Source organism: Melanerpes formicivorus, unplaced genomic scaffold, assembly GCF_026170545.1.
Source record: "Melanerpes formicivorus ecotype bairdi unplaced genomic scaffold, bMelFor1.0.p_v2 SCAF_12, whole genome shotgun sequence".
NCBI classification, from domain to species: Eukaryota; Metazoa; Chordata; class Aves; order Piciformes; family Picidae; genus Melanerpes; species Melanerpes formicivorus.
In genome coordinates this window covers 9,698,864-9,717,125 of record NW_027142364.1, presented here as the reverse complement: position 1 = coordinate 9,717,125, position 18,262 = coordinate 9,698,864, and the positions used below count along the sequence as shown (strand labels likewise).

General features: G+C 42.9%; 1 protein-coding gene across 2 annotated transcripts; it reads right to left on the bottom strand.

Annotated features, from left to right (window-relative positions):
- Positions 1-797: 797 nt before the first annotated feature.
- Positions 798-17,684, bottom strand: SLC16A14 (solute carrier family 16 member 14). Of its 2 annotated transcripts, XM_068145250.1 has the most exons (6): positions 17,393-17,684; positions 11,618-11,763; positions 11,064-11,340; positions 9,630-9,773; positions 4,173-5,165; positions 798-1,563 (listed from the first exon to the last, which is right to left on the bottom strand). In XM_068145250.1, exons 3-6 carry the CDS (start codon positions 11,323-11,325, stop codon positions 1,415-1,417), a joined length of 1,548 nt encoding a protein of 515 aa, XP_068001351.1. In that variant the 5' UTR covers positions 11,326-11,340; positions 11,618-11,763; positions 17,393-17,684; the 3' UTR covers positions 798-1,414. The 2 variants fall into 2 exon arrangements, with proteins under 2 accessions (XP_068001351.1, XP_068001352.1); XM_068145251.1 differs by lacking the exon at positions 11,064-11,340 and having other exon boundaries at positions 17,393-17,683.
- Between the last annotated feature and the right edge of the window lie 578 nt (positions 17,685-18,262).

Genomic DNA, 18,262 nt, shown 5'->3' with positions numbered 1-18,262 from the left:
TATATGAATGAACCAGGGGGACGTCTTACAGGTTCCTTTTCTAGCTTAGTTCATTTCCATGACCTATTTTAAAACATATCCCTGTTGTAGAGAAAAAAACTAAGAAGCTAGTGAATTGCAATACAGAATATGAATTGTGGTTCAGAACAGTTTCTTAACCATCCAACATGCCTGTATAATGGTAATGTTTTGTACTGAACTATTTCCTATTTTTGTTCAATGTAATTGAATAATATCAATTCTTTTCAAAGAGTTCCAACAGCATGTATCAGTATTAAATTAAGAAATTGATCTGTCATGGATTCATAATGCTAGCAGCGACTTTCATTTGATAGGAAAATTAGCAGCTCACCTCTCAAAGCTGAAAAAAGTATGTCCTTTCCCACTGTGCAAAACATTCTGCATTGATTACCAGGCACTTAATGATGTTTAAGAAAATAAATTTGAATCTATAGCTCCTCCATGTTCTGCATTATCTGCTTTTCTGGTGAACACAAACGTGACCCATCTTAGTTCATGGTGTGGATTATGAGGAGCAACACAACTGCTCATAACGCAATAGTTTAACAGGCTTTGTTATTAACTTTGGTGTTCTGTTCTTTATAAAAGTATGTTTGGCCAGTTTTGCCCAACTTAGTTTCTTCAGTGCTGTTTACTAGGCAAACAAGCCAGTGTAGGAGTCAATGGCAATGTTACGAAGTTCTGCAGTACTTCTAACTAGGTAAAGCAACTGTAAACTTCAGACTATTTCTGGAAACATTTTCCAAGTTTGTGAAAAACAATAATATTATCCACACATTGCCTGGTTTTGCTTTTATGTTTGTTTTACTCCAGGTGCATTAAGTGCTACAGCATTTATAATGCCATCTGCCAAAACTGAGAACTTTCTTCAGTTCTGCATCACTGAAATAGTAATTTTAATACAAGGAATTAACTGAGTTATTGTACTAGCATTTCAACAGTAATTGACTGGCCAGGTATGAAATAGCATCACTTCCTCATAGGCAGTAACTTATCTTTTATTAGACAGAATACACAGTAGGAAACACTTATAAATCATTCATATCCAGATCAAATTCTCTTGTAGGACTAGTGTAAATCAGTACTGCAGTCAATGGGGTTGCACTAATGGGTATCAGTGAAAAGAGAAGCAAGGGTAAAGGCTCTTAGCATCATTCCAATTTAAAAAGACTAGCAGGGTGCTTTTGATGGTTGTATTTGCTAGCTCTAAAGTAAAAGATCTTAACTCATTTAAAACCATACTTCTAGTAATTTATTGGCATTTTGGAGCACATCTGCTTTTCCCTTAAGTACAGCTCAATGCGGGTGGTTCCAAAAGAAAAACAGCTTCATACTGTTATACAACAGAAATGTGAAACAAAAACATTCTGTAAAAAGACTTCTGGAATTTGTTCTATACTTCTGCTCCTTCTGCAGGCTTTTCTCTTGTTTGTTTCTTTTGAATGCAAGGTTGTATAAGTAAAAATATTATTCCCACCATGTATAGCAAGCCAGATATGTAAAAAGAAAAATCGTATTTTTGTGTGATGTCATAGATCCAACCTGAAAAACAAAGACAAGACACATTGGTAACAAAGCTTGACAACGTGAAAAACACTGCACATTTCTCTCATGACATTTCAGTCAAACCCATAAACGTATTATGGGAGAAAAGGGTGGTGACTGTCGCCTCCTCTAGATGCTACAACTGGAAATGTATTAACAAAATCTCTTGTTCATTCACCAGAACCCCTCATTTAAACAACCTTTATTAGAATAAACAACCTTTATTAGAATAAACCAAACCAGGTTGGAAGAGACCTTCAAGATCATCGTGTCCAACCCATCAACCAATCCAACCCACCCAAACAGCTAACCCATGGCACCAAGCACCCCATCAAGTCTCCTTCTGAACACCTTCAATGACGGCGACTCCACCACCTCCCCGGGCAACCCATTCCATAGCGCAATTACTCTTTCTGTATAGAACTTCTTCCTAACATCCAACCTGAACCTCCCCTGGCGCAGCCTGAGACTGTGTCCTCTTGTTCTGGTACTGGCTGCCTGGGAGAAGAGACCATCATCCGCCTGTCTACAACCTCCCTTCAGGTAGTTGTAGAGAGTGATAAGGTCACCCCTGAGTCTCCTCTTCTCCAGGCTAAGCAGCCCCAGCTCCCTCAGCCTCTCCTCATAGGGCTTGTCTTCCAAACCCCTCACCAACTTTGTTGCTCTTCTCTGGACTCGTTCCAGCAAGTCAACATCCTTCCTAAACTGAGGGGCCCAGAACTGGACACAGTACTCGAGGTGTGGCCTAACCAGTGCAGTGTACAGGGGCAGAATGACCTCCCTGCTCCTGCTGGCCACACTGTTCTTGATGCAGGCCAGGATGCCATTGGCCCTCTTGGCTGCCTGGGCACACTGCAGGCTCATGTTCATCCTACCATCAACCAGCACCCCCAGGTCCCTCTCTGCCTGGCTGCTCTCCAGCCACTCTGACCCCAGCCTGTAGCACTGCATGGGGTTGTTGTGGCCAATGTGCAGAACCCGGCACTTGGATGTGTTAAATCTCATGCCGTTGGATTCTGCCCATCTGTCCAGCCTGTCGAGGTCTCTCTGCAGAGCCTCTCTACCCTCCAGCAGATCAACTCTTGCCCCCAGCTTGGTGTCGTCAGCAAATTTACTGATGATGGACTCAATGCCCTCATCCAGATCATCAATAAAGATGTTAAAGAGCACAGGGCCCAGCACTGATCCTTGGGGCACACCACTAGTGACTGGCTGCCACAGAGGTACTTAAAATAGAACTCCAGCTATGTGTCATCCAAACAAGACAAGCAATCTTCACTCTAAAACTGTACATTTTTCAAACAAGTTATCACAGGTCTGCCTTTAAAAGAGACATTTTGGAATTCAAAACCAATTAATTCTTCCGTCCTACTACTGACTTTGTAAAACGTCTGATATTGCAGGCTAGCTCAAATGCTGTGCCTTCTGCAAGCAAACACATTTCCAATAGCTTTCTCAAAGACTCACATAACAATAAAAGACTTTTCAAGTCAGTACTCAGTACTGCAATGACTCTTGTTCCTATCTTAACTCATTCACAAAAATACATTAAAGTTACTTCAGAAAGGTTTCAGAACCCAAAGTAGCAAAATTCCCGCATTGCATTGCTATGTAACCTTAAGATCAGAAGCTTTGTTACTGATGACCAAATGCAAAGATATGTTCAGCACAGACTGAGCTGCTGGAAGAATTAAAACACCCCTGCACTGAATGAGCTTTCTTCTACATTATGTTGGCTCACTCAGTGATGGGGAGAGAAGGTGAGAGCATTCTCACTTTTCTGGGTTGTTTGTGCTGCTAAAAGCTTCAGCCACGTGTCATCCATGGCTGATGATGGCTGTTACTCACAAGGTTTCTTGCTGCTTTCTTCTGATGTGTGTTTCTGTAGATGACAGCTGTACTCTGGCTATAGCACTGACGATCAGCACCTGTATCTCTTTTATACTCCTATACTTCTTTATACTTTATACTTCTATGAAAAAATGTATGAATGTTTGTTTAAACCTAAGTAACTGTAGGGATAACATACATACACTTCTACGTTCTGCTGTGGATGGCAGTAAAGAGATTATGAACAGTGCAGTCCCCAGAGTCGGTATTTCTGGCTGAAGGAAGGCAAAACTAGGTTAGTTAAATCAACACATCCATTGGCAGCTCAGAGTGGTGACATCCAAACACACTTTAGACTTCTCGGAAGCAATACTGTACTAACAACACCTGCCTACCCTGAAAACTATTCATTTGTTCATCTAGAGGCATGAGTATATATAGGGCATATATTACACAAAATACATAAATATAGGTTAAACTTTTCTCATTTTAAAAACGTGTGTGATAACATTTTAAGGAAACATACCACTGAAAGGATAGATTGTGATGGATTTGGGGTTATTTGCAAGGATTGTAATTTGTAGTGTGTGAATAGTGGACTGGAACCCAGTGGAGGTGATCTGTGAATTTGTACAATATAAAGCTGGATGTCCATTCTGAAGCAGCTGTAATTTTGTTAATTACACATGCTGATAGCACATAAGAAAGCTTAATAATATAACAAGTCACAAGGTTATTATACAAACATCTGTTGGTTAGCAATTTGAGCATTTTACCTGCAAAGGGTGGTCCAAACAATGCAGATATTCCATTGGCACAAATGATGATGCCATAGGCATTTGCAAGGTGTTTAGTTCCAACTAAATCTTCAGTCACAACAGGCATTAGTGAAAAATAGCCACTAGAAAATCCAATCAGAGCACAAACCACAGCCAAGCTAACATATGTTTGCATTAGTGGTAAAGTAAGAATGCAAGTGACCAGAGTAAAATTAGCCATAAAGAAGACATTCCATGTACTGATGCACGGGAGATCAGAGACTATTCCAAGAATCACTTTACCAAAAATATGAACAATGGCTATAATGGATGTCAAAGGGAATATATTATTCTGACTAGACAGGTTGTACTGCTTGACTATTTCTGGAAGATGAATAAAGGGGATGACAAAGCTGCTATAGGCAAACAAAGCCCAAATTATAAAGGCCACAAATACTCTATTGGTAAACAGTGATGCAGCTCCGAAGTAGCTGGAGTACCATATGGCAAAGCCCTTCCTGACTGTAACCATCATTTGGCTCACTGTCTTAAGAATGCGCAGTCCATACATACTCCTTTCACTTTGAGATTTACTTCCAATCTCTATGTGCTGAACATTGTCAAGCACTTCTTCATTTGCTGTTTCTTTTTTATCCAGTTCTTCACTAAGGACTCCGCTAGATTTTATAGTCTCTGCAGAACGGGACAGAGCTTTTGCATGATTACTTTCACTATTTCTTCTCGAAACATATTTTTCACTAACAATGTCTTGGGGAGAGAGTGGTCTCATAAGTGCCCCGCAAACACAAAGATTCAAAGAGATGGCACCCTGGATGAACATGGCGTTCCTCCACCCGAATTCAATACAGAGGTACTTCATTAAGGCAGTCATTAAGAAAGCTCCAAACCCAGTTCCTGTGGTGCTGAGTCCTTGTGCAAGTGCTTTTCTCTTCTGAAAATACTGCCCCACCATGACCACCGCAGGCAGATAAACCATGCCACTTCCAATGCCTACGAAAATAAAAGCCAAAATCAATCAGAACTTTTTGCCAATGAGATAAAAAGTGCTTGTGCAATGAGTAGTAAAACCAAGAATAAATATTCCATTATCATTTTAGATTTCATTTCTGCCCTGTAGGATTTTCCCAAATTTGCACTGTTCATTCCAGTGAGAATACAATACTACTACTGAACTGCTGGAGAAACTGAAACACATGGAAAACAAATCCTTTACATCAGCTAGGCATGACACTGCTGCAAACTCCCAAACATGCCACAATGAAACAGCAGCACTTAATGTGGGGAACAAACATCAACAAACACTGCTTTGAAATATCTGCATTTGTTATACTTGCATCTGATTGTGTTAGCAACCAGAAATGGCTTAATGGGCACAGCTTGTTGCTCTTGCCTAAGTTCACCAGCAATAATGATCCAGGCTGAGTTTTTGTCCTTGCCTTGTAACTTTGGAGACACAACAACCATGACATATGTTTCAGGAGTGAGCATGGGGGCTTAGGCTGGTGGTGGGACCTTGGATGGCTACCAGGTTTCAATTTGGGAAGTCCAGTGGAGGACCACAGAGTAGCTGCACAGGCATATTCTTAAAAGGTAGATCTGCAACTTTGTGCAAAATCTCTCACTTCTAATTGTAAGCTAGGGTATTAATGGTACCTTCTTCAATCAGAAAGTGTTGAGGGTTGTGCAAACACACCACTGAAGTTAACAGTTGCCCAGTTTTTCCTCACAGCAAATTCCTGACAGCAAGGATTTGGACAGGAAGAAGTATATGCAGAATATGCTTCAAATTCACTATGATCATAATTTAGAAGACTGTTCTGGGCTTAAAAGTTCTCCTGAACGGTAGATAATGTAGCTGCATGCAGCTACAGTGGGATCCAGCTACAAGTGAACTGGAGAAAGGGTGTTATTCCAGCAAAGCCTTAACAATCATGGCAGTGTACTGTGGTCAGAGCTGAACCATTTTGCATGTTAGAAGTATCTATATTTATTTGCTATGCAAATATATGATTAGGTTTTTGTATTGCAAAAGGTCTCCCTCCCTACACCCAGCCAGAAACGCTATGGAAGTCTCTCTGCTCGGCCCAACCTATGCTTCACTGCTGTGAGCAAACAGCACAGCCTCAGTTACTGCACTTCCCCTCTGCAGCCTCAGAAAGAACATTTTTTTTCTTGAATTGCTTTATCTTTTGATTCTGTAAGCTGCACAGCAGAACATAGTCTAATCCCATCGAAAGGCGCGCTACCTTCTCGGGTCAGCCCGGGGCCACAGGCCTCTCCACACCGTTCCCTCACAGCTTTCTCATCCTAGGCTCGCCCCTCGCCGCAGGCACGGCCCAGGCTTGCCCTGGCCCCCACCCACAGGGACTCTGCCGCCAGCAGCTCCAGGCACACATCCCGGAGCCCCTCAGGATGGGTGAGGGGGGACAAGGCTCCTCTGTCCCCACAGGGACTCTGCCGCCAGCAGCTCCAGGCACACATCCCGGAGCCCCTCAGGATGGGTGAGGGGGGACAAGGCTCCTCTGATCCCACAGGGAGAACTCAGGGAGCTGCGATGACGCTGTCAACCAGGTTAGGGGACGAGGCTGTGAGGAGCTGAGGGAGGGGAGCCACACTGACAGAAGAGGCACTTTGAGACTGAAGTGAGGCAGCAGGATCATAGGGATGCACCATTTGAGGGCACCTGGCACAGCAGGTCACCGGTGTGGAGAACAAGAGCCACCCAGAAGTGATCAAAGCTGCAGGCAGCCATGGTAAGTGAGCAGCAAGGGGATGGGAGTAAGTGAAGGGGGTTTGAAGTGATGAGTGAGTGAGATCCTGAGTGCAGGGCCTGCAAGTGGGGAGATGGAGAAGGGATCGTGAGTGAGGGGAGAGTGAGTTGATGGTGAGTGAGGGGATGGCAAGTGAGGTGAAACGGGCATCTCGTGGAATTGGATGAAACGTCTTGGGCAGGTACACATTATTTTTCCAGCCAGCATTACTCCTGCAACAGCATCTCACTTCTCTGCCTCATGTAAATATTTGCCTCATATTTTGTCTGAAAATACGGTTTTCACCCTTCTTTAAATTCTCAGTCTCTGCTTTTTTGTCTGACAGCTTGTGTATGCTCCTTCTGAAAAGCATCAAGGGTTGGGAATAACTGTAGATTACTGTCTGCTTGATTCAATACCAATGGAAACAGACATTCCAAAAGGGGCACAATCTTGCCTGTAATTATTGTTCTTTGTTCAGAAATGTATGACATTACAGAAATCTATGGTATGGCGGTATCACAAATCCACACAGTGATCCTTCATAGTTTCCATTTTATCCCATCCACAGAGCTAGAAGAAAAACTTATGTCTAGAAATTCTGCAGATTTCTGTGACATTCTGTGAAAGGGTAGGTTGAAGGAATGGAGGGTACTGAAGCTATTACTGGTATTGTGCACAATTAATTTCTTTTCATATCACTTCTCTCTGTAACATATAACACAGATAACATGCTTCATCTACAAACATCACTGGCCACGTTATTCGTGGAGTGAATGATATTTTGAAGCCACCTGTATTGCTCTGTGTTACTCAGACAGTAATTAAAGACCAAATTTTTAATTTCTTACTTGGATCACTTGAACATTTTTGTTTCATATTTATTAACAGTATCTCTTTTCAGAAGTGAGCAGTGAATAAAATGGAGTAGTGCTTTAAGTAGATAATACTGGATTCACAGAACCACAGAATCCCACAACAGGGGTTGGAAAGGGCCTCCAGAGATCATCTAGCCCAACCACTCTGCTAGAGCAGGATCACCTAGATCATGTTGCATGAGCATGTGTCCAGGTGGGTTTTAAAAGTCTCCAGAGAAGGAGACCTCTCTGGGCAGCCTGCTCCAGTGCTCTGGCACCCTCAAAGTAAAGAAGCTTAGCCTTATGTTTATGTGGAATCTCCTGTAGTCTAGTTTGTACCTGTTGCCTGTTTTCAGTTCACTGGGCACCACTGCAAAAAGCCCAGCCCCATCCTCATGACCTCTCACCTTTGGATATTTACATGGACTAAGAAGATTCCCCCTCAGACTTTCCAGGCTAAAGAGCCCCAGACTTCTCAGCCTCTCCTCATCATAAATCTGCTCCAGTCACCTAACCATCTGCATGGCACTCCACTGGACTCTTTCCTGTCTTCTACCTAACTTTCTTAAAGTAACTAAATTTTTTTCACAAGAGCCAACATTTTGCTAGAAACTGAGCATTTAAGCACTATGGATCTGTTGATTTCAAGAAAGATGCCTAAACATGCTTTGGAAATGTTGATTGGGCTCTTATACATCAAAAGGTATTCTGGAGCCCTAATTCCAATAACAAATGACAAAATACTACTTCTTTCAATGATTTTGATTGCAAAAAAGGCAGCAAAGATAGTTGCTATTAATTAGTGGCTGTTGATGTAATCTGAATGTCTTTTATAAGAAAATGTGTATGAAGTATGGCCCCATGCATTGTTCTAACTGAGGCTGGGACAGAGTTAATTTTATTCATAGTATTTCATGTGGTGCCATGTTTTAAATTTGTGACCCAAGCACTGCTGATAACACAAGCATGTTTTAGTATCAAGCCTTTTTCTGTTTCTTGTGCAGCCCTGCCAGTGAATGTGCTGAGCGTGCACAAGAAGCTGGGAGGTAACACAGTGGAAAAGATGACCCCAACTGACCAAAGGGACATACCATACCATATGATGTCATGCTCATCAATAGAACTGGGGGGAAAGAAGGAGGAAGGGAAGACCTTGGGAGCTGTGGTGTTTGCCTTCCCAAGTAACGGTTACATGTGATGAAACCCTTCTTTACTGGAAATGGCTGAACACCTGCCTGTCCATGAAAAGTAGTAAAAGAATTCCTTATTTTGCTTTGCTTCTGCATGCAGTTTTAGTTTTACCTATTAAACTGCTTTTATCTCACTTCTACCTTTCTGATTCTTTCCCCATCCCTCTCCAAAAGAGCAAGTGAGCAGTTGTGTGAGGTTCAGCTGCCTACCAGCAGTAACACACCATACTCTTTTAAAATGGATTCTAAAGCATTACTTAGTTATGATAACATGGTATTTTATTAACATGGAGAAACTCCTGTAGAAAACATTTGCTGTTTATTCCTGTGACAAAGAGAGGAGTTAGTTAGATATGTAATTTAACAGTGGCTTAACATCTTTATATTCCACTTGTTAGAGTTTGGGTTACATAATTATTCTAGGTAAAAATGTCCTCTAATAAATTCAGCTGGGAGAAACCATCTTCACACAGTCGATTTAAATGTCAACAGAAGCCATTGGGCCCAGTCCACTGAGTGAGTTTTCTGCAAACATAACAGATTGTGAAGTGTGAAAGAAAAGATGGAATAACTTCACAGTCTCTTTCCTTATCCAGACCACCTTCAAAGGAATCAAAAATAATAGGAGGAATTTCCAAGTGTCAGTAGAGTTCTTACCAGCTGTTACTCCAAATGTAAGGAAGAGGCAGTGCACATCTGAGGCATAGGCACTCAATATCCACCCTAGGGCGTTCAACAGCCCTCCCATTATCGCAGTCTTGCGGCACCCACACATGCCAATGAATAAACCAATGAAAGGACCTGTTCAAAAAAAGAAATGGAAAAATGTTACCTTATTTAGTTAATTCTCTGCACTTTTTAGTAATTTTTCACATGAAGATTCTCAATGTTTTAAAGAAATTGCTTAACATCAGACTACTCATGCAATTTGGAAAGAAAAATTAAACCAACTGACCAAATACTTAGCAAATTGCCACAGGACTTAAAATCAAAGAAGCCACCTGAAGAAAGGACAGTTCAAACTGAGGAAGAATCATAGCTCATAGAATAACAGAATGGCTTAGGGACACTAGAGACCATCTACTCTGATCTCCCTGCCATGGGCAGGGAAGCCTCTCAACTAGATTTGGTTACTCAAGGACTCATCCAGCCTGGCCTTGAACACCTCCAGGGAAGGGGCATCCACAACTCCTGTGGGCAACCTACCCCAGAGTTTCACCACCCTCACACTGAAGAACTTCTTCCTAAGATCCAGTCTAAACCTACTACTCTCCCTCAGCTTAAAACCAGTTCCCCTAGACCTGTTGCTAAACAACCTCATGAAAAGTCCCTCTCCAACCTTCCTGTAGGTGCCCTTCAGGTACTGGAAGGCAGCTATAAGGTCTGTCCCTGGGGTCTTTTCTTCTTCAGGCTGAACAATCTCAGCTCCCTCAGCCTATTCTCATAGGAGAGGTGCTCCAGCCCTCGGATCACCTTTGTGGTCCTCCTCTAGATACACTCCAACAGTTCTATGTCCTTTTTATGATGGGAACACTAGAACTGGTACCTTTTTTCAACATCTGGCTAGAAAGCAAAGATTTTATTTCATCTCCAGTGGAATTAAACACAAGTTTTTCAATATTCAGTTAGGGATATAGAAGTGTCTACATACATATGTACACAAATGGATCCCTCCAGGTATATTTTTGGGATGAACTAACAACAACTTAAAAAGTAAGTTTACATTCAGCTGCCAAACTGAGATATAAGCTGTTGAAATTCAACATTTTCTCCTCCCAGATAGAATACAGGGAGGACCACAAACTTCACATATCATGTGTTTTCTTAATTTTAGTGAGACCCTGAAGTCACAAGCATCCTTTCCTGCTGATGCTGTCTCCTGGAGTTACCATTTTCTCTGTCATCTTTGCTGTGGTTCCCTTTCTCCCTCTAACTTGCAAAATTTATCCTGGTTAATTTAAAAAGGCAGCTCAGGAGAACTCAGGCAGCTCTGTTAAGAAAGTGGAAAAACTACAAAAATACTTGAGGGATGAGTGGCAAACATATTGTGATAATCTACATAGTTTTCCAATAAATTATGCAGGAACATACCTACAATAAGTGTAATGCCCATGCTGAGGGAGCTAACCCACGCTGTTAAGCCACGACTTTGATTAAACTCTTCAAGCCACTCTATGTTGAGTATTCCAAGGGCCATTTGGGACCCCATGGTAAGTATGTGCACAAGGAAAGAGGAAAATACAATCATCCAAGCCCATCCTCCATCAATGTTTGGATTAGGTTTAACTGGTTTACTTCCAACTTTTGAGTCATTTCCAAAATCATATCCAATATCCTCTCGACTAGCATACATCTTCTCCACAGTATTCTGAAATAAAGTAAATATCAGTACATACCTTCAAAATGTGTACAAAAAGATCAGGTTGTGCAGTGTGGTTACAGTAAATAGCATACATCATACCTCACTACCGCATTTCACCACTGTGCTTTAGTGCCACTGTAAAGTTTCTATTGCTCAGCCATAAAATGCTTAGAAAATTCTCTAGTAAATGCTTTTATGTAGCTTTTTTTCATGGTTTTCTGTGCAGGAATATTTACAAGTTAACACAGTAGACTGCATAATTTCCACTATATACTTCACTTACTTGTAGATGGCTTCAAGCACTCACTCTTCATGGGTTGACTGTGGTCACAAAAATAGTCTGGTCACTCTCAATGTGTTCTTTCGCTGTATCACCTTCTAGAGTCCATCTGGGTAAGATTGTGTGCTTTTGTGTTCAAGCTGATAAAACTTGGGATACAAAAAGGAAACCAGTAAGAGGTATGTAGATGAAGTTACTACATCTTTTCAGAGGAAACCAGTTTTGAGATGCCAAAAATAAGTGATCCATGGGACAGCAATGTACCCTTGTGGCTAAGAGGGCTGATGGTTTCCTGGGGTGCATCCAGTGTGTCCAACAGGTCTAGAAAGGTTTTCCTACCCCTCCATTCTGCCCTGGTGAGACTACAACTGGAATACTGTGTCCAGTTTTGGGCTCTCCAGTTCAAGAGAGAAAGGGATCTACTGGAGAGAGTCCAATGGAAAGATATGAGGGTGATTGCAGGACTTGAACATCTCTCTTATGAGGAAAGACTGAGAGATCTGTTTAGTCTGGAGAAGAGAAGGCTGAGAGAGGATCTAATTAATGTCCATAAATATCTGAGGGGTGGGTGTCAAGATAAAGGTGGTATCCTGTAACAAGACAAGTGACAAGAATGGAGACAGGGACGACAGCACTCAATATGAGTGATAGTAATCATCCAACTTTATTGTTCCACACTTCATTATTTATAGTCTTATCTTATGCATAGTTAATTCTATTCTAATTTAACACATACTATTGGTTTCTCTCTAAATGGTTACATCATTGTTTTCACCACTCTGTGGATTTTTTCTACTCAGTCTAATTGCTCTTTTTCCCAGATCTTGCCTCCTCCTTATCTTGTTTGCCTCTTCTCAGGGGCAGCTTGACCTCAGCATACCAAAGCAATCAGCACTTCCCCACAGCTCCTACTCCATTGCTATATTATCAACAGAGAATCCTTCAAGGCCTGAATTGCACAGGTGTTCCTGGGACTCATGTCCCCTCTTGCTTAAACCAAACCCCAACAGACAAGGAACAATGGATACAAGCTGGAACACAGAAGGTTCATTCTCAGTATGAGGAGAAATTTCTTTATGGTGAGGAGCAGGCTTCCTAGAGAGGTTGTGAAGTCTCCTTCTCTGGAGACCTTCAAAACCCATCTGGATGTGTCCCTGTGTATCCTGCCCTAGGTGATCCTGCTGTGGCAGGGGGGTTGGACCCAACAATCTCTAGAGGTCTGTTCCAACCCCCAACATTCTATGATTATATGACTCTTAGCAGCAGGAAAACAAGAGCAAAGACAGAGAAAGATAAAGATTTAAGGTTCTTACTTTGTTTATATAAAACAAGGAGATTGTATATACCTCTCTGGAAAGCTTTTTATTAGTCAAATTGACTGTTTGCTATTATGCTTTTGGTTTCCGTAGCATTAATCCATATAATAGTGATAAAAACTAAGTGAATGTTACTCTAAGTGAATGTGAAAATAATTTCAACTTCCTTTTTAACTGATTAACAGGCAAGGCACAGAATCTCCCTCTGATTTTTGCTGCAGCATATTGAAACGTTAGCCAACTGTGAAGCACCACCTAGGTTTCCATGGAGACTAGAAATTTAATGATACAAATTCCCAGAAAGAGTAACTTTTTCTTTTTTTTTCCTTCTCTTGAGAAATAAAAAGAGCCATCAGCTACACAACAGTCAAAAGAGAGAAGAAAGTTATCAACAATTGTTTTGAAAAGCTCCTTACATATTCTACGAGCTTTCAGAAGACCTGCCTCAGTTAGCCTCTCCCTACTGAAAACTGCCAGTGAGTAACTCAGATTCTGTACTAACTGAAAATTTGAACTCCTGTCTTTAAAGTTGTCTTTATACATAGGTATATTTTGCTTATCAAATTCCTACCTTTCCAAACTATTTGACTTTTTTCTTATAGCTAGAAAAACATACAGAGGCCTTGAGATATTTCACACCAATATGTAATGAGAGCTGACCAGTCAAAGCTACTTACTGCTCCTTGCACAGACACCAGTGAAAATCTGCCAATACACATAACATCTCCTTATTGCCTGGTCACTCATTTACCTTTGCAGTTCAGTGCCACATAACCCTTACTTGCAGTGCTGGGAATGATGTGTAACTAAGAGCAGCTTTAATAGCAGGTTCCTCCAAGAGCACACTGATTTGTCTCATACAGTCAATTGGAGCTAAAATTCCTGGTATCAAACATTTCATAGATGGATACTTCTTTATGGACTAAATTGTCATTACTCCTAACTTGGCCATGGAAGGTATTTGCCACACAGTAAAGAAGAACAAGAGCTGGGCACATTTATCACTTGCCAGAGCAGCAGAGAAGCTGGAACCAACTGACAAGTCCACACCTGAGTGACAGTGGAAACATTTACTGAAATGAATTACTAGATTTTTCTTTCTAAATCAAGAGGCAGAGATAATGAACAGGTCTTTCTAGAGGTCCTGCAGAGTGTTTGAAGCAGGAAGGGTAGCAAACAGAAAGTCATGAGTTTTGCAGTGATACAGTCTTTTTCTTAATGTAAGAGGACAGCCTGGGATAGTCTTAGCTAAAATCACACTTCATCATTTCTCTGCCAAGGGTAGGTCTTAAAGATGACATCTCAGATTTTTCCTATTAACATACTTGAAGCTAGGTACCCTGTAATGTAGTTTATATGACTACCTATGGAGGATTCCGCCCACATAGAAGAGAAATACTAATTGCATTAAGGTAATAAAGATTCTGAATAATCATGCTAATAGGAAATAACAAAAAGCAACAGAATGAGGAAGAAGTAGCAGAGGAAGCATAATTGCAAGCTGTTAAACATGCCCAGTTCAAAATTAATGAAAACATATACTGGATATTACAGTGTATCTTAAATAATGGAATATAAAGTTATGTAACTGAAGATTCAGAGTTAGGATTAAATGTTGAGCCTTACCTTTCCATTTCACGCTTTTGACTGGTTTTGTATGCATCTGAATAGTGGTACTAGATACAGAAATTTTCTTCTTTGGACAGGGAATAGATCTACCTCTTATTTTGCTATTTAAAGCAAAAATCATTGGGACGCAAAGATATGACACTGATCTTTGCAGTCTTATTGACAAAATGGGCTTAGATTAAGTAGATGCAAGTTAATGTCATACATGCATTAACCTCCACAAATCTTCAGAAAATGCATATATTTTTCTCTTTGGACCAGATTCTTGCTTATTATCATTTTTAGACTATGAACTTCCCACTAAGGTCACAAGTTCAGAGTGAATATAGTTGAAAACAGTGCAGGTCTTCTCCAGTAGTTGCACAAACTCTCAGGCTCTGGATAAATGAAGCACTGGATCTCTGGATCCTCTCTCCAGTACTGACTCATCACATCTATCACACCAGAAGAAATGCACTTACCTGCTCTCAACCTTCTTCCCTCACCAAGGGGAACTGCCATGAACACAGTATTAAGGAAGGTAGAGAAGCCCAAGAGGCTCTTTGCAATTGTGCAATCCTTGCAGAGAAACTGCAAGGAAAAGGACAGCAGCTGGTTTGTGAAGCAAGCCATACCTTCCCAATCAATGATGTGGTGACAACTAATTCACAGCACCAATGGTTGAATACAGCCCCTCACAAGGGATCACATTTAATAAAGAAGGAGAAGCTGGACTCTTCTATAGTCAGCTGGGGAAGACCTAGATTTTTTTATATAAAAGAAAAAAAGGCTCTTTTCTTATTGTGTGCATACATAGTATGCAGGGCTTTCAGAAAAACTGGCCCAAACATTAGTGTCCACAAACATGCTGAGCTTGTTTGAAAATGTGACTCATGGGCTATTTTAGAGACGAATGCAGGTGCTGTAATAAGACCACAGCCAGCAGCAAAACACTCACGTTCACTGCACCATCGGTGGAGCTATGGTTTTCTAGCTTGTCATCCAACTGGATCATCAGAAAAAAATCTGATCTCGCTATAAAAAGTCTGTATGATGAATAATTTATGAATATTTGAGTAACCTTGGCCAGTATCTGACTTGCCTCAGCGTTAAAAAGTATAGAACAAAACCATAAAGGCACTTCCAATGGATAACTCATAAAAAATTATTTCTGCTTCACAGTATTCACAGTAGGCATGCTACATGTGTTATTATTTGTCTTTGGAAGACACACAGAAAAAAAACGTTGTTAAAACAACATTATTTTGGGCACCAGAAGTTTTGGAAGTATAACCTTAGCTCACTAATACATTTAGCACTCTTGTTGTTGATGACTTCACTGGAGATGTGGACACCAACCACTTCTGCAGACCAGCGCCATGGTGCAAAACTGCACTCCCAGCAAGGAAAACCAAACCAAGTACATGCTTAAAGGACTGTGCTATTTGCCAGTCACAAGTTTGCATGAGGCCAGGAGCAATTCAATTTCCAGACCTGGGTTGCTGCTTTCTGCTTCTGAGTGTTGTTTCCCAAATTTTGCTTACAAAACTTTTCCAGGAGGCCCCTTGGTGCTGTTCTGCCTAAGTGTGAACGTGAGTCCCATGTCCACAGGGACAGCAGAAAGATGCTCAGATAGCAAACATTCTTACCACCTTGGCGCCAAGCAGGGCTTGTATCAGGTGATGTACCTTTATTTTTGTAAATAGTTACAGGCTGTTAGAGGACCACCCGAAGGCACAAGGGTGGTACACCCTCAAGATAATAACTTCTGGAGCTTGGCATAGCATGCCTTCCCCCAGCATTCAAGCTAAGCTCTCCTGTGTAAAGCACTGCTCAGATGGTATCCTGGGATGCATTAAGAAAAGTGTGGCCAGCAGGTTCAGAGAGGTACTCCTCCCATTCCACTCCGCACTGCTGAGGCTGCACCTTAAGTACTGTGTTCAGTTCTCAGCTCCCCAGGTTGACACAGGGAACTACTGGAGAGAGTCTAACAGAGGGCCAAGCAGATGCTTAAAGGACTGGAGCACCTTCCTGACAAGGACAGGCTGAGAGACCTGGGGCTCTTCAGTCTGGAAAAAAGAGTGGACTGAGAGGGGATTTTCACAATGCTAATCAGTTTCTAAAGGGTGGGAGTCAAGAGTATGGGGCTGGGCTCTCTTCAGTGGTGCCCAGTGACAGGACGAGGGCCAGTGGGTTCAAACTAAAGCAGGTGAGGCTCCACATAAATATATGGAAGTAAACATTTCTTTACTGTGAGAGTGCTGGAGCCCTGGAGCGAGCTGCCCAGAGAAGTTGTGGAGTCTCCTCTGGCGACTTTTAAAACCCGCCTGGACATTGTGATCGTGGGCAACCTGCTCTAGGAAAACGTGCTTTATCAGGATGGTTGGACTAGATGACCCCTGGAGGTCCCGTCCAACCCCCACCGTACTGGATTTCTGGGATTCCATGGGCAGGGTTGCTCCTCCCCGAGCCCCAGGTTGCCCCAGGGCCAGCGCTTGTGACCGAGCCCGCTGTGTAGGCGCGCGCGCTCCGCTGCCGCCTGCAAGGGCCGCAGGGGCGGCGGGGCCGGGCGGCGCGCGGGAGCTGCGCGCAGCTGCGGGCGCCGCCCGCCCGAGCACAAAGGATGGCCCTTGGTCACCCAGCGCGGCACGGCGGGAGCGCCGCCGCCAGCCGCCGCCCCCCGGGCAGCCGCGCGCGTACCGGCATCGCGCCGGGCCAGCCCAGCCCGCCTCTGCCGCAGGCGATGCAGCTGTCGCGATGCAGCTGTCGCGTTGCCCTGAGCACGCCCATGCCGATGCCGCCGCTGCTGCTGCTGCCGCTGCCGGTGCCGTGCGGCTTCTTCCGAGGTACTCACCGCGCCGGACCCCGCCAGGGCTGCCAGCCAAAGCGGCGGAGCCGCTACGCGTACCAGGTGCAGCTGCGGGCTCCGCTGTCCACCTGCGCCCCTTTCCCTCGCCCCGCTCAGCCCCGGCCCTGCTCGCTGCCGTGGAATTTATTTTCTGTTGCAGTCTGGCATCGGTCTTGAGCCTCTCCCAAGCGAGGCAGCTCGTCTTCGGCACCGCCTTGTCTCCATTCCCCGCGATTTCAGTTCTCCACGCTCCCTCATTCCTCCGATACCGGCTGATTCTGGTTTGGCAGAGCTTTGCAGCCCTCTCACAGGCACACTCTGCTGGCTGAAGGGAGTTCCTTGCCGCACAGGTTATCGCCCACATGTAGAGCTGAGAGTTAAAGGAGATCATCCTATCAAAACATCTGGTAGCAAGATTTCAGTGGCAGTTGGACTGTGGTTACTTCAGAGGGGCTGGTTGAATCTTTGCAGCCAAACCACCCTGAGAATGAAGCTTGAAAGCTTCATTGTGTTATCCAGCTGAGACTAGGTATGCTGTCTGAGCGTTGAATACACTATGCTGGTCTTTTGAGGACCACTGATCAGGGCTGTATGGTGTAAAAGTGGTCACTTTGTCTAACCAACGCATGCCTTACTAGGGACTAATCCCTGTAAAAGGGCCAAAAGATCGATGGGAGCTCCCATCAAAATAAAACAAAAGGCTTAAGAAAACATCTAGGATATCAAAACTAGCTCTTAATTGGAGACGACTTCTTGGGTTTGTAGATGTTGGAGAACATCTTGAGATAATCAGTTGGGATTCTGGCTGGAGAAGTAATATTAGCAGGACCCTTTCTGTGAACTACCCTCATTATAATGTTAAAAATCGCACCTAGC